This window comes from Jaculus jaculus, chromosome 9, assembly GCF_020740685.1.
Source record: "Jaculus jaculus isolate mJacJac1 chromosome 9, mJacJac1.mat.Y.cur, whole genome shotgun sequence".
NCBI classification, from domain to species: Eukaryota; Metazoa; Chordata; class Mammalia; order Rodentia; family Dipodidae; genus Jaculus; species Jaculus jaculus.
In genome coordinates, this window is record NC_059110.1 from 21,041,107 (window position 1) to 21,056,775 (window position 15,669).

Here is a 15,669-nt window from a genome sequence, read left to right on the forward strand (position 1 = left end):
CACCCCATGGTGAATGCCTGCAACCCCACCGAGGAGCGTCTCCAATGGAATGGGGGCAGGAACGAGGGAGAAGAGGGCACCAACACATGATGTAGCCATATGAAACATCTTGCTATTAATAATAATAATAAAATTAAAAATAAACAAAAAGAAGATTTAGATTCAAATTCTGGCTTGGTCACAAATGTGCCAAGTCCCTTATATTGATTCAATCTCTGTCTCCTCGTGTAAGAAAAGACTGTGATCACATACCTCCTAGCTCAAGTGTGATCATATGTCACTTAATGGCAGAGATGCATTCTGAGAAATGCTGAGGCGCTTTCACGATTGTGCAAACATGAGAGTGGCCTGACACACACCTAGATACTATAACATCACTAAGCAATGTGGTTTTAAAGGATCACCCATCAAAACCATAGTTGGTCAGTCAAGGAAGAATTATACTGTACATGAATGCTAAATAAATGAAGGGCATAATAAAGTTATAATGCCTATAATCACAACTTTCAGCAGGGTGAGGCAGGAGGATAAGGAGTTCAAGGTCAGTGTGGGGGTACATGAGAGCCTGTCTCAGAAAACAAAACAAAAAATAAAGCACCCGTAAAGTAATGGTTCTATAGAGCCTAACATAGCATGAGATATGTGACATAAAGACCACCACTCGGTCATTAAGAGCTGTTAGTAACATTGCTGTCAGCGCTCTCTTCAGATTGAAAATAGGAACTTTTGTCAACAGTCAGGGACAACTGGCAGAGAGCACTGGATGGAAATGGGGTTACACATTTGTTTTGTTGCTGTGCTGGGGATTGAACCCGGGAGCTCACTCATTCATGCAAAGCAAGTGATTCAACCCAGCCCTATCCAAGCTTTCAAGAACACAGTCTTGGCTTGTAAGTCATAAACTGACTCTGAGTGACCCATTGGGAGTGGATGAGTACGGGTCCTCTTTGCGTTAAATAAGCACTGCCCCCATCCCATGCTCGTTTTAACTTGGCCGTTGACGGCGCTCACCTGATGCTAGCGGATTTTGCTTTCAAGTCGTTCCATCTCTGGTTCATGTCATCCAGTCGGTGCTGAAGCATGGTGGCCTCCTCAGAGTTTCCCAAAGCTTTCACCATCTTTTGCCTGTTTCCGTCGATGCTTTTAAATATGTCATTGTGGGCATCAATTTCCGCCTGGATGTCCTAAAGAGAAAAAAGGCAAAGAGAATGTAACTGTTAGGGACCGTTGTTCTGACATTCTGTGGGATTTGTATATACAGCTTTCTTTATTGTTTGTGGATGAGTTGCTTTCAAGAAAAACACTTTATTTGACTGCAAATGACATATAGTAAATTCAAGTGTTTCTACAGTTCTCATATTGAAAATTATAGTCTTTAAATCTTCAATACATTTATTCCTCACATCTTAAACACTGAACATATTATAACCTACATTTCATGCATAAGTCTGCTGGGTGTCAGTTTTTACAGTCCATGAATAGTTTTTGAAATGTTATATAACTGTTATTATAAATCATTGAATCTGAGTTTTTCTCATCTTTACACCTGGGCAAAATTTCCCCCAAAATATGGAGCTTAGACAGGCCAGAAAAATATTATATAATCTTAAATGTTTCTCACACTTTAATAAACCTGCTTTTAGCTTGCCCTTTCAATCTTATAAAATTTAATCTAAAGCTTTAATAAATATCTGAAAAATATACAATCTGCTTTATTAAGAAAGAAAAGCCATGAAAATAACATTTTCTCCCATAAGTAGAAAAATAATTTAGTTTTATAAATAAATTTGGGTAAGGAAAGGATGAATAAAATGAAAATAATAAAATTTGGTTCAGATGTTAAGGAAGGAATTGGCAATAACTAAAAATATAAAACTATAATCAAAATCTATCCTTAGAAAATTAACACACAAACATGTTTAACAAATATGTTTTTTAAAATATTTGTTTATTTGACAAAGAAAGAGATAGAGAGAATGGGCACACCAGGGTCTCCAGCCACTACAAACGATACTGAAGACTAGAACCTGGGTCCTTAAGTTTTGCAGGCAAGCGCCTTAACAACTAAGCCATCTCTCCAGCCCCACAAATAAGTTGTTTTGAATGAAAACTACCAGAATAAAAGCTAGGACAGCAGAGTGAGCTGGTAATTCCACTACCAGGAATGCAGAGATAAGAGGATCTCTGAGACTCGGGCTCACTGGCCAGCTAGTCTAGTGTTCCAGATTCAGTGAGACTCCCATCTCAAAAACTAAGAGGATGGGCTGGAGAGATGGCTTAGTGGTTAAGGCACTTACTTGCAAAGTCAAAGGATCACGGTTTGATTCTCCATGACCCATGTAAGACAGATGCACAAGAGAACACATGCATTTGGAGTTTGTCTGCAGTAGCCGGAGGCCCTGGAACACCCATTCTCTCTCTCTCTCAAATAAATGAATAAAATGTATTTAAAAAATAAGGGAGATAAGACAGAGAGTGGAGTTTCAAAGAGGAAAGTGGGGGAGGGAGGGAATTACCATGGGATATTGTTTACAATCAAGGAATTTGTCATTTAAAAAAAAAAACACTAAAAAAAAAATAAATCGAAAAACCAAAAAGAAAAAAAAAAATAAGGGGGAGAATTACAAATAAAATAAAACCCTAGACATTGATCTTTGACTTCCGTACTCATGTGCACGTGCACACACCACCTCACATACCACACCACACATACATGTACACAAAACACATGCATATGCTACCAATAAAGATCAAAGGCAAAAAACAAGGCTTAAGGACCTGCATGAACCTATTGTTCTTTAGTTACCCACATTCCTGCACTGGCCAGGGGCATCCATGGGAGGGCCTCTTGCATCTCACTACCCCAATCACCACATTGGGACGATGTCCCTGCATTATTTATGATGGGATTTATGGTATCGAACTTGGCACTGACAGGGTCAAGTTTGTACATAGAAGGAATGAATACAAAAGGTGATGGAAATCCCTCGCGAAGCTTTGCCCTCCAAACATGCGTGCTCACTGATCTTTGCGCTAATCTGCCCCTGATGACAAAGCCGAGTCAGATTCACCTGCACAGTGAGCCCTGTAAATCCCAAACCCGTCCAACCACTGAGCAAAAGCTGAGGCTGGGAAGTTTTTGCATTGACTGGCAGCTGCATCCCAGAGCAGAGGCGATACAAGCAGCGCAGCCCGGGAAGAGAGCGGTTGATGGGTTCGCTGTTCTCAGGCACGGTGACAGCATGCCTGGAAAACAACAATCTCACCCTGGCGAGAGGGGGAAGACGAGAAGAAAATGGAGAAGAGAGCAGAGGTAGGTTTGTTTGAAAAGTTCTTTGATATAGTCTCCTGAATACGGCCCCTGGCACCCAACAGCTATTATGCATATGTATAAAGGGTCAGGATTGGTTATTTGTGTTAGCCACCATCTCAAAGACTGATCATTTCTTTGTGATGAGCACATTCAAAATCCTCTCCTCTAGGCAGCTTTAGCACTTTACAAGTGCAAGAGGATCAGAAGTTTCAGGTCTTCCTAGGTACAAAGAAGGTCAAGGCCAGCCTGGGTAAGGGGATACCTTGTTTCAAAATTTTAAAAAATCCTCTTATCTAGTTATTTTGAATTGTAGGATACATTATGTAACATTGTTGACTATCACATGTATATAGAGAGATATCTATGCTTGTAACTATATATACTTAACTCAGTGTATGTATGTAGACTTGCATCATATAGACAGATATAAGTATGGATGTATACATATAAATGTTAAAATATACATAGTATATATATTACATTTATATAGCATAAATGTATAAACAAGTATATACATCTATTTTCAATAAAGAAGTATATATGTGTATGTATGCTATACTTATATATTTGGTACAATCACCATCTTTCTCAAGCAAACACAATAGCACTATGAGCCAGGCTTCTCTTTCCTCTCTATCTCCAAGGAGAATCTGGCCTGAAACTTCCTGCATTGTTTCCTAAGCATCATGATCCAGGGACCACACCTAAAATTGAGGCGCAGCAATGTCAAGCCATGGTATCCAGACATAGTGGGACTTACTACGGCTTCCTTCCAAGTTCAAGCATAGGTGTGGTAGGAGTGCCACAGTCTGTGAGCTTCACAAGACCAATGCAGAGCGGCAGACAGTTGGGATTCCAAGGGCTTAAAGCAAGTTTGCCTCCTCAGATCAGGACCAGTGATGTGTTTACAACCCAGCAAAGTGAGATAGGAATAAAAAGCAGGACAGCATAATGGGCCCACTCAATAATGCTTAGCACTATAAACTCTGTTGAAAAGCATTACCAGCGATCACATGTTCATTTTAACTTTAAACATGTGGAAAACCCTTCCACACACGAATACCATCAGCAGTTAGGGAGAAAGTCAACAACCACAAAGTGATCAAAGCAGAAGAAATTAGCATACATTACTATTTTATTTTATTTAACATTTGGCAGCCTATTTTGAAATACACCCAGGCTCCTAAAAACAGAAAAATGTTTCATTATTATTTCTTCTGGATTCTTCACATTCTCTGCTACCTAAGATGACTCTAAACGTGAAACAAAAATAAGGATTATATATAGATTAATGTATAAGTAATGTGGGATATGTAATGCATAATTTCCACTCTGAGCTCTCACTGGAAATTGAAAATTAAATGTGGTTAATGAATAAAGCTCCTTGGTAGATCACTGTACAATGAAATGCTGCCTTTAAAATCAAGATGCCATGGCTGGAGGGATGGTTTAGCAGTTAAGGCACTTGCCTGCAAAGCCAAAGGATCCATGTTCGATTCCCTAGGACCCATGTTAGTCGGGTGCAGGTGTCTGGAGTTCATTTGCAATGCCCTTGAGCACCTACTCTCTCTCTCTCCCCCTCTTTCTCTGTTAAATAAATAAATAAATAAATAAATAAATCAAGATGCCAGCACAGAAGGTCGTGTGACCGTGACCCTGATGTACATCAACTGCTAAAATAAATAAAAAGTCCATAAAAGAGGATTTACTGTTGCTGCACAGCCAGGAGATTTGGCCTATTAATGCTTACTCTGTCACCTGTAAGCCATTCAGCAGGTCAAATAGCACCAGTTATTGATAATTAACAGGGGACTGTGATCCATCTAGAAGCACAAAGCAATGCTCTTTCAAGCATTTAACATGAGCCAGTCATGTGCACACAGGGGCCAGAGCAAGACAGTCAAAGTGGCTGAACTAACATCTGAAAACAGAGCCAGAGAATTGTCTTGGAGACACCCTGGGGAAAGGACTGTGAGAAAGTCTAAGTATAATGTAGGGTGAGAACAATGAAGTAAGGGGCGGGGGGGGGGGGGGCCAGCTTATTCTTCTAACTGACATAGCACCGATAACGTTAGATTGGAACCCCTGGCACAGGTCTCTGGAAAACAGCTATAAAAGCTAACCTCCAAGAGCTAATGGAGAGCTACAGATGAGCAATTAGTCTTTGTGTGAACAACACTCCTTACCCAGGTCAAAATAAATGTCACAATCAGGGCTGGAGAGATGGCTCAGCAGTTAAGATGCATGCCTGCGAAGCCCAAGGACCCAGGTTACGATTCTCCAGGTCCTACGTAAGCCAGATACACATGGTGGCGTGAGCATCTGGAGTTTGTTTGCTGTGGCTAGAGGCCCTGGAGCACCCATTCCCACCCTCTCTCTAATAAATAAATAAATAAATAAATAAATCTTTTGAAACAATAAATAAATAAATATCACAATTAAAGGAAAATGTTTATTTACATACTCTGTACTTAATTTAACAATTGATAGTTTAATACCCACTTTGGCCTTAGCTGGGCACTTCTTCAGTCATATTACATGCAGAGACGTGACTGCAAACATGTGATGACAGACATCACATGTTTGATTGGGACTTTTTGGTTTCTGCTTTTGTTTTTGCTCTTGAGACAAGATCCCCTCCCTGGTCTCAAACATAAAATCCTCCTGCCTCAGTCTGCCAAACACTGGGTTTACAGGTGGGTGCCACCATGCAATGCATGGCTACCTTTAATTTCCTAACACCCTCTCAACAATAGTAGCTGTAACCATGGAGGGAAAGGGCTTGCATAGTGGTGTGGCCCCTAAGTGACAGAAATGTGGGAAAGGGCCACTAACCTATTCAACAAGTAAGCTGGTGTTACATTAGACTCATCCTCCTTGGGTCTGGTTGACATGACTTTGGCTTATTTTTCCATAGGTATTTAAACAAAGCTCGCCATCAGTGGGAAATAAACCCAGTGCATCCCTCAAAAGTCACAGTGGATCTCAGAGACAGTGAGAATTCATGGTCAGGAGGCCTGTAGGATTAATGCCACAGCATTGTTTTAAAAAAGAGAATCATAATTTTCTTAAAAGTCAGATATTGACTAAATCATAACAAAATAGCCAACTGGCATCACAAGGTGTTAGGTCATGAGTATGTTTTTGTAAGTTTGTGAGGTTTTTAAGGTAATGATTAATTACAATTATTAAACTACTGCTTATTGATTGAAAATGTTTCATTAATTATAATCTGTATATTCTTCCAGCAATTAATATCACAGATTTTAATCACTCTATTGAATGGTATTCTAATTGTCATTAGAATCACATTTTGGCAATCAGGTTAACAATACTGGTGGTAATTTTCATAAATTAAGATATCGATATCAATAATGTTATTTTCCCATTATCTGTGATTATAAATATATGTACAATAGTAGAGTAGAAAATGAATTTATTAAATTAACAAATTTTGCTGCACTTTTCAATGTGATTTGAACACACCAATTTGCAATAAACAATAAGCAAACTGCATTTTAAATGTCAACATAATAAACACTGCTATTGACAGAAGTGACTTTCACAATCAAAATAATGTTCCAAACCTTGGGCCCTAAACTAATGGTTTCTGAAATGGACTGAAGTTTAGTGAATTCCAATATTCCCTTCTGAGCCACATCCTCCATACACAGACCTGATCTACCCATGAACACAAGTTTCCCACTAACACTTCTTAAAATTTTTCATGTTAACGCCCCTTAGCTTCCCAAATCAGAGAGTGTAATCAGACGTGCACATGTCTGACAAGCCTGCTATAGACTACTGCATTGTTAGCTACAGCCCTCACCTTAACTTCCACCACAGGCTAAAGCCTTCTCCACTGCCCACAAAGCTCCAGTGTCCTTCCTTAATCTTAAACTCAGCTTTGAAATCTTAGCTAAAATGTAATTGCTCTAGAAGAGACTTACAAGACTTACCATTGAAAATGACAGACTACACTTGTAACCGCCACACTTGGGAGGCTGAGGCAGCATGATTTCTATGAGCTAGACTGCAGCCTGGTCTATCTGTAGTTCCAAAATGCCCTGGGCTCCAGAGTGAGGCCCAATCTCAAAAATAACTAGAATAAAATAAATGGCAAACTTGTCATTTAGAGCTACCTTTTATTGAAGTCTCCAGCCTCCTACCATGCAGTGGGCTCAGTTAAGAAAAGGAATAGGTACCCTGTGATCTACCCCCTCCCTAGGTCCAGACATAGCACGTCAGAAATATTTACCAAATATTAAATAAAGAAGTAGAGCTGAAAGCATGAGTATTGCTAAGTCTTCTCCAGGTCATATAAACTTAAAAAGTCAGGTGTTTCAGCAATAGGGATGTACCTCCATGGCTATGATATAAATAGTAAATGCTGCCTCCCCACCCCCCATGGGCTCATGTGTTTAAAAGCTGGTGGTGCTGCTTTGGGAAGTTGTAAGAACTTTAGGAAGTGAGGCTGCTGGAAGAAGTGGCCTGCTGGAGTATAAACAGTGACAGCCATACCTAGCCCACACTCCCAGCCCAGCTCTCTCTGCTTCCTGACTTACCCAGCTATGAGCAAACGCATGGGAAAAGCTAATCCCCACACCAGAGATCAACCCAGTCCAGCTGCCATGCCTTCTTTGCCATGGCGGGGCTGTTCTTTCTCAACTGTACACCAAAATAAATCTCTCCCCCCTTAATTGGTTCTGTCAACAATTATTATCACACTGACAAAAAAAGAAACAAATGTAGTTGATAGAGTCCTTTCCTGGTGTGTGCAAGGCACACCACAAAAATTAGATGAAATTAAAAGGCATTTCAAGTTAAGCAATACAGTAAGAGCCCCTAAAATATCAGAGGCATGCTGGAGGAAATAAATGCCATCAAGAAATGCACTGAGTCGGGCGTGGTGGCGCACGCCTTTAATCCCAGCACTCGGGAGGCAGAGGTAGGAGGATCACAGTGAGTTCAAGGCCACCCTGAGACTCCATAGTGAATTCCAGGTCAGGCTGGGCTAGAGTGAGACCCTACCTCGAAAAACCAACCAACCAACCAACCAACCAAACAAACAAACAGAAAAAGAAATGCACTGAATAGGTTCTGTCCGTATGGCCACCACAGAGAGCATCCTACTCCAAAGATTCACCAAGAGAATGGCACCATCCAGATGCTTTTTTTTTTTTTTTTTTTTTTTTTGAGGTAGTGTCTAACTCTAGCTCAGGCTGACCTGGAATTCACTATGTAGTCTCAGGGTGGCCTCGAACTCACGGTGATCCTCCTACCTCTGCCTCCTGAGTGCTGGGATTAAAGGTGTGTGCCACCATGCCTGGCTTTTTTTTTTTTTTTTTTTTTTTGAGGTAGGGTCTCACTCTAGCCCAGGCTGACCGGAACACATGGTGATCCTCCTGTATCTGCCTCTCAAGTGCTGGGATTAAAAGACAAAACAAACAAAAAGAAAAGAAAAATGCCCCAGAAGATGTGACAGTCAATGTAGTTTCAGTGGAGGCCTTTGAAGATCTCATCACAAAGTAATGATAAATGTTTGAGGTAATGAAGTACTCAAATAGCCGGAGTTCATTGAGACACAATGTATAAATGTACCAACACATCACCCATTATCCCATGAAGCTATGTGATGATCATCTGTCAATCAAAAATAAACACAAAACCCTTAAGAGAGTTATCATTGTCTTTAATCACCCTAGTAGTAGGGCTGCAAAAATTAGGAAAAGTGATAGTCACTCAGATGTCAACAAGCTCAAATTGTCCATAACTCAATCCCCTGTGACTATTTAAGCCAAAGGAACAAAAATAGGGTACAATGCAAATGGCTCCAGTATGACAGTATATTAATAGTCACTAAAGCGATGAGACATGTCCTTTATGAAGTTCTTTCAGGGGAAGAAATTAATTAGTGAAAATGAGAGTGGCAATAAAATTAGCCCACATATGAGATTTTTACAGAGGTGCCCCAGAGGACAAGCTCTGTCTCCATGAAATGTGAATTTGAACTTGCTGAATGGTCACCCTAGGGCCCATAGTCACAACTGCTCACCCTTTCTCATGTACTTAGGGGACTCAGACCTTTCTGACAGGCTCATCTTGGCACAAAGTCTCCATCTCCCCTGAGACAAGGCCGTCCTCTTAGGGACTACTTTGGGGAGAAGCGAACGCATGGCTCTGATCTTTAGTGGACAGTCGTCTTGGAGGAATTCAATGATGCCTGCTTCCTGGATCCTCAAGGGCTCTCAGCATTGCCTTTGGTGTAGATTATACATAAATACCAAGTGCAAGTTGCCGATCCTGCTGGGAACCACAATATTTGCACAATACATCTTAGGACTAGAAAATTATGTGCCAATCACAAAACCATGGATTTTTCTAAAATTCAAAAAGAAAAAGAAACAACTGGGCTGGAGAGATGGCTAAGCATTTAAGCGCTTGCCTGTGAAGCCTAAGGACCCTGGTTCGAGGCTCGATTCCCCAGGACCCACGTTAGCCAGATGCACAAGGGGGCGCACACATCTGGAGTTTGTTTGCAGTGGCTGGAGGCCTTGTGAGTCCATTCTCTCTCTCTCTCTATCTGCCTGTTCCTCTCTCTGTCTGTCGCTATCAAATAAATAAAAATAAACAAAAAAATTAAAAAATAAAATAAACAAAAAAATGTCCCTTTAACTTTCATAAACTGTTGTCTTGAAGTTTGCAGAGAGGGTAGCTTTCATCCCATCTGGCAGCATTAACTATCTGACAGTTATCTACCACTCCATATTAGCCTCCATTGGAAGGCCTGCTAGCTGACCGACCTCAAAGAGTGAGCATTTGAAGATTTGCACCCACTGTCTTGACATTGTTTTCTTAAAGCCTGAGATGGCTTCAAAAACAATGCAACGTAAGGCTTCACAAGAAAATGGATGGATCTCGAAAATATGCTAAGCGAGATAGCTCAGGCTCAGAAAGACAAACGGTGCATGTTCTCTCTCAAAGATAGACTCTAGTTTTGAAATTTTAGCTTTGCGGGTAATTTGGATAAGAGTCAGTAGACACCAGATGCTAGAAAGAAGCCGTGATGAGGGTGGGAAGGCAGAAGGCAGCACCTAAGGGGAAGTGATAATGAATGTGTAAGTACAGAGGTAGAATATTGGGGTGAAAGTTTTAACTCAGGGGAGACAGATGGAGAAGAAGAGGGGTTAGGGGCAAAGTTAACCAAAACCAAAGACATTATGAAATATATTGTCCAATGGAAATATAACTCTTCGTTAAATAATTTTAAAAATCCAATTTAAAAGAGTGTGGGCAGAAGTACCCTACAGGGGAGGGTGGATAATACTGTGCCCAGAAGCCCTAAGTTGTTACAGGAAAATCCCAGTTTCGGGGTTGGGATACCTCCCAGTGAGTTGTTGCTCAGGGAGACCCCTAAGGCCCTCCAAACAGTAAAAAGCTGTTGCCAGTGCTCTTGGTTGCCTACCAGACTACGTGGTAAGGCCTCGTTGCTGAAGGCACCACATGCTTCTATTGCAAGACTCTAAGAATTCAAGCTGTATCTGAGCGGGAAGTCTCCTCCTTGCTGGCTAGCTGTCACAGAACTGAGAAGTGCTGTGCAGGCTGCTGGGAAAGAAGAGTCATCAACAATCTTACCCAGTGGTTGCCTGTGCAAGCTATATAACCAGCCATCTGGGTAAGATGTGCCCACTGGTTCAATAGGGAGATGACTGTCATGGGAATATTCAACTGTTCTCTGATAAGATTTGATACCTACTCCATGGGTGAGAATTCATGTCTGGTACTGAAAGCCTAGTCAAAAGCTTAGGGTTAACAAGGTCATAGGTCCTAGAAGGTGAGCTACTACTATTGTTCAGTTGAATGGATATGCTATACCAATCAAGTTACCCTCTAAATATTTTTGTTTATGCCTATAAATCAGTACTGCTCTCGTTTTTAATAGAGAAGGTTCTTTTTTGCAGATAGCAGTGGCTATACAGGGGAGACTCAAAGCTCATCCACCAGCTAAGAATAAGTGACTACGGAGCGCTCAGTGCTAAATAAGCCATCTAGACCGCCCCCTCCAAAGCTCAGGGACTATTGCAGAAGAAGTAGATGAAAAAGTGTAAGAGCAAGAGGATGAAGAAGGGTGTTTTGAAAGGCTGTCTTCCAGACACGAAGGGGCCACTGCATTCATAGCCTCACAGCAGCTACTGTTACCTGCACAAAACCTGCATGGTACTGGGCCCATCAACACATCATCATGGAAGATGGAGAAGGGAAAAAAATAGAAGAGGGACAAGTTGTAAAGATGAGATTCAATGTGAGGGGAGAAAGGAAGGGGACAAATAGTAATAGGAAAGGATTGTGATCAAAATACATCGTACATACGTAGAAAAAATTATCAATAAAGTTTTAAGAGACAGAAGAGGCTGCAAATACCCAGAAGATCCAGGTAAGGGAATTACTGAAGCTGGCCATGCTAAACAAGAGATTTCCATGTAAAAGAAGAGAAAAGAAAAGAAACAACAACAAAGGAAAATCAGCCTGCAGCTGTCAGGTTGAACAATTATGACTGTTGATATGAAAAGGGATGCATCCTGAAGTTACGATTCTCTCTGGAAGGCGGGTTCTGTGAGAATGGTAGTAACAATGGAAAGGACAGCTGTGGGCTTCTGACTCCTCCTGGCACGTTCATAACAGTGATGCTCTGAGGGAAGCTGACTGCAAGGTAGACAGTGTGGCTACCTTTCCATTACTCCAGATGTCCTTGGCACTGAACCAATGCAGCATAAACCCGATATAAGAGACAGCTTTTGTGAAAATACACAAAGGATATTTCAAAAGGATTCAATTCAAATAGGATGGTTTCCTACTAGTGAAACATGGCAAAGGTTATGACTTTCATGTTGATTTTTATAAAGATGCCTAGCACACAGAAAAATAAACATACATGAGGAAGTTCAGACTGTGTGTTTTAGCAGGATGGTTTCCTTGAGTTTGCCCTTTGACTGAAAAATAAAAATAAAAACTTTAAATCAAGCTCTGGACAGACATAGCCTGTAGACTTCCTTTACTGTCGATGCAACCATAGAGTAAGAATCAGAAATATTCAGGTACTCCAGCTTAGAAGTTAAACGAGAAAGTGTGCAAACATGATTTGGGCTTCTATCTCTGACCATAAAGTGGCCTGAGACTCACCAAAGCAGATTACTCACCTCTGATATCTGACCTAAGCTTTAAGACTAATAGCAGCAATTACAATACAAAAGTCCAGCCTCAGCAAATAATTACAACCTCTCAGGGGGGTCTAGGTCATGAATTATTCAGGTCACATATGCCTAAACCTTTTTAAGGAAGAAAGAGACAAATCTGCCCCCCCCAAACAACCTAACAGATCTCTTTAGGGTCATAAAGTTAGTCACCTGCTGTTCCCAGCTGGCATAAGGAAGATATTCTTCTCCCTCCCAGCCCCTTCTAAATGGTAAGCAAGCCCACTGTGAACCAGCTTTTACTCTCAGGAATTCAGATGCTTAACTGCTATCAAAGCGAGAGGTCAAAGTCTGCCCTGTGTTTCAAGCACAGCCCTCATTACCAGAGTTGGGGTACACAGAGGGCCAGGGTGCATACGCCAAGAAGGACCCAAGTTCTTTTTTATCTGCATGTCCCTTTCCACCACACAGCTGCTCTCATCAGGAGACCAGCGATGACAGCAAATGTTTTGGAAAAGCTTTCAGACTTTTCAAGTGGCAAGGCTTGATTTCTTTTTCCTCTGGTAGTGATGGCTTATTTAAAAAAAAAAAAAAAAAGTCCATTAATCTTTAGTCGTGCTTACATCTGTCCTCACCAAACCCACAGCCCATCTCTAACAGCTCACATGAAGCTGATTTGTTTGTGCACACAGAGGGGAAAAAAAAAAAAAAAAGAACTCTGCCTTTTTCTTTTTCTTTTCTTCCTCTAAGGAAGAAGACTGGCATTTGGCACCTAAAGACTAAAGAGGTCAGGAGTCTGAAAGGAGCTGGCAGAAGTTTTCTGTTTGGTTTAACTACAACAAGAAGGTAGCACTTGGCAGGCTAGACTCAGTCCTGGAGGGTGCCAAGAACTGTCGTATGGAAAAACAAAACTAAAGTGCAAAATTACTAATTCATGTGTGAAGCCTCAAGGTGTGTCTAAGGAGCCCGTGTTCAAGGCAGAAATGCATGAAAAAGAAAGGCCTGAAAGTCGAGGTGCCATCCTACCCAGTGGGTCACCATGGGCTAACATCTGCAGCTCGGAACCAGGTCCTCAGACCAGGCTGGGAGTGCAGAATCAGCAGGCATCAATGTGGGAGATAAACAGACCTGAGGGGGATGGAAAACAGAACCAATACTTCATGAAGTCAGACTTTGGCAGCAAAACCCCCTGTTTGTTGCTGGGCTGGGCTATTGTTTTGTTTTCTCCCTCCAAATAGATTGCAATTAAATTACCAGCTGATGAGAGTGAACCATCTCTTCTGATGTGGAATTTGAAAGCAGACAAGCATTACAAAATCTTCCAGACTGAAAGAAAGCTGTCGTTCCCTTGATGTCTCAAAGAAGATATCCAAGTGGAATGTGCTTCATAAGTTACATTAAATAACCAAGGAGTTAAGAGAAGATGCTACTGAAAAGGCATATTAAGAAAAGAAGACCAGAAAAGGCAGACAGAAAACAAAAAGTGCACTGAGGAAGCTCGCTGCATACCTTTTCAAATTTTGTCAGCAATTCCCGTAAGCTGAAGTTCAGACCAATCATCGTCCGGTAGCCCTTGAAGCCTACATCTTTCTGCCAAGCTTCCTTCAGGCAACAGCGTTCAACTTCTAAAACCCGTATCTCTTCTGGCTATACGTTAAAATCCTCTGTAAAATCCTTGACAAGCTTTGCCCTTGAGCTATGGCCCAGGAGCAGCGGCTGCTGGCGCTGGGACATCTTAGCCACCCCACCGTGGGTCCGATCTCTCATGGACTTCGGAGCTCGCGAGGCGCAGATCTGCTCCTGTGTTTTCTGGAAGCTGTTTTCCACGAGGCCGGCATGGTCTCCGTTTGCTCGGGGAAGCCTAGGAACCCTTTCTGCTCGCCTCACTAATGACCTGCAGGCCACCACGGTTCTCTCTGGAGCTCACGCTTAGAGTTTGGTCTCAATTACACACAAGGGGGGAAAAAAAGCTATAGCCTGGAAACTTGCAAGAAGGAAGGGAGAAAAAAAAAAAAAAAAGGCAGGCAGGCATTACCAACTTCCTCCATTCAGACTAGTTTCAGAAAGAAAGAAAGAAAAAAAAAAAAAAAACTCCTGGGTAAAGAGCCAGTTTTCAAATAACATGACTTATGGAGAGTTCCAACAAGGAGGCGTGTACTCTTAGCTGAGGAAACCCCAAAACACAAGACAGGAGGCCACAGGGTCCTAGTCTCCCAGACACCAGCAAGGCTGGGTTGCTATGGTAACCACCAAGCTAGTTTCACTTCATTTCCCCAGGTCAGCTTCGCCTAAGGGATGCTGTCAGCACGGCAGAAGTAAAGTCTTCAAAGTTGCTTGGCGTCAGTCAGTCCAGAGGAAAAGTTCTCACAGCAGCAAATCCCATGGTGTCCTCCTCGGGGTCTGCATCGAGGGAGAGGGAGAGGCCTCCCTCGGCTCCTGCAAGCTCCCTGGCTGATCTGACCGCACAGTGTGGATGGTTCTCGCCAACAGTTGTTTATTATTTTAATCAGCACCCTCCCTTTCCACCACCCCTCACACAGTCTGAAGTGAAGCTCACTCCCACTTCCTGGAGGCCTCCCTGCCCCAAACGCTGGTACAGTATCTCTTATATTGTCTCCGTCCTCAAGGGATCACAGGACACATACTGCTCAGGAGCCCACCCATGCAAAGAAATGGGAGTGGACTTAGCACACAATACAAGTCACAAAAGAAAAGAGGCGTGATTAGTTTTATTATTTGCAAAAAAAAAAATAAAATAAAATTTATGGGTAATAAGGGGAGGAAAGTACTTTTAAGGAAAAGCTCTTTTATCTCACTGTTGCCTCTGAACGTCATTTAGACTTTTCATGTGCAGAATTTACTTGTTTCTAACAGAAAACAAAAATAAAGAATACTCTCATCTTAACTCATTACACTGAATGTGTCTTCCATTTTGGTGTTAAGTTATTGCACACACTCTGGAAAAATAACAGTGTCTTCCACAAAGTTGTAAGTGTGATCATTTTGGGGGAGCTCAGTCCAAATTCTATGCCCTGCACTGTGATAATAGCCATCATTTGCTTTTGTTGTTGTTGTTGTTTGTTTTTTGGTTTTTGGTTTTTGAAGGTAGGGTCTCACTCTAGCCCAGGCTGACCTGGAATTCACTATGTGGGCCCAAAGTGGCCT

At 41.7% G+C, this 15,669-nt stretch overlaps 1 protein-coding gene across 8 annotated transcripts in view; it reads right to left on the reverse strand.

The window, feature by feature from the left end:
- Utrn (utrophin) overlaps positions 1–15,669 on the reverse strand; it is a 555,367-nt gene that overhangs the window by 160,625 nt on the left and 379,073 nt on the right. For 7 of the 8 annotated variants that reach the window (XM_045158274.1, XM_045158275.1, XM_045158277.1 and 4 more), the window contains one exon: positions 1,012–1,184. In XM_045158274.1, the coding sequence (XP_045014209.1) occupies positions 1,012–1,184 (173 nt within the window). Of the gene's footprint in view, positions 1–1,011; positions 1,185–14,013; positions 14,460–15,669 lie in introns of those variants that run through there. The other variant, XM_045158279.1, reaches the window with a different exon arrangement.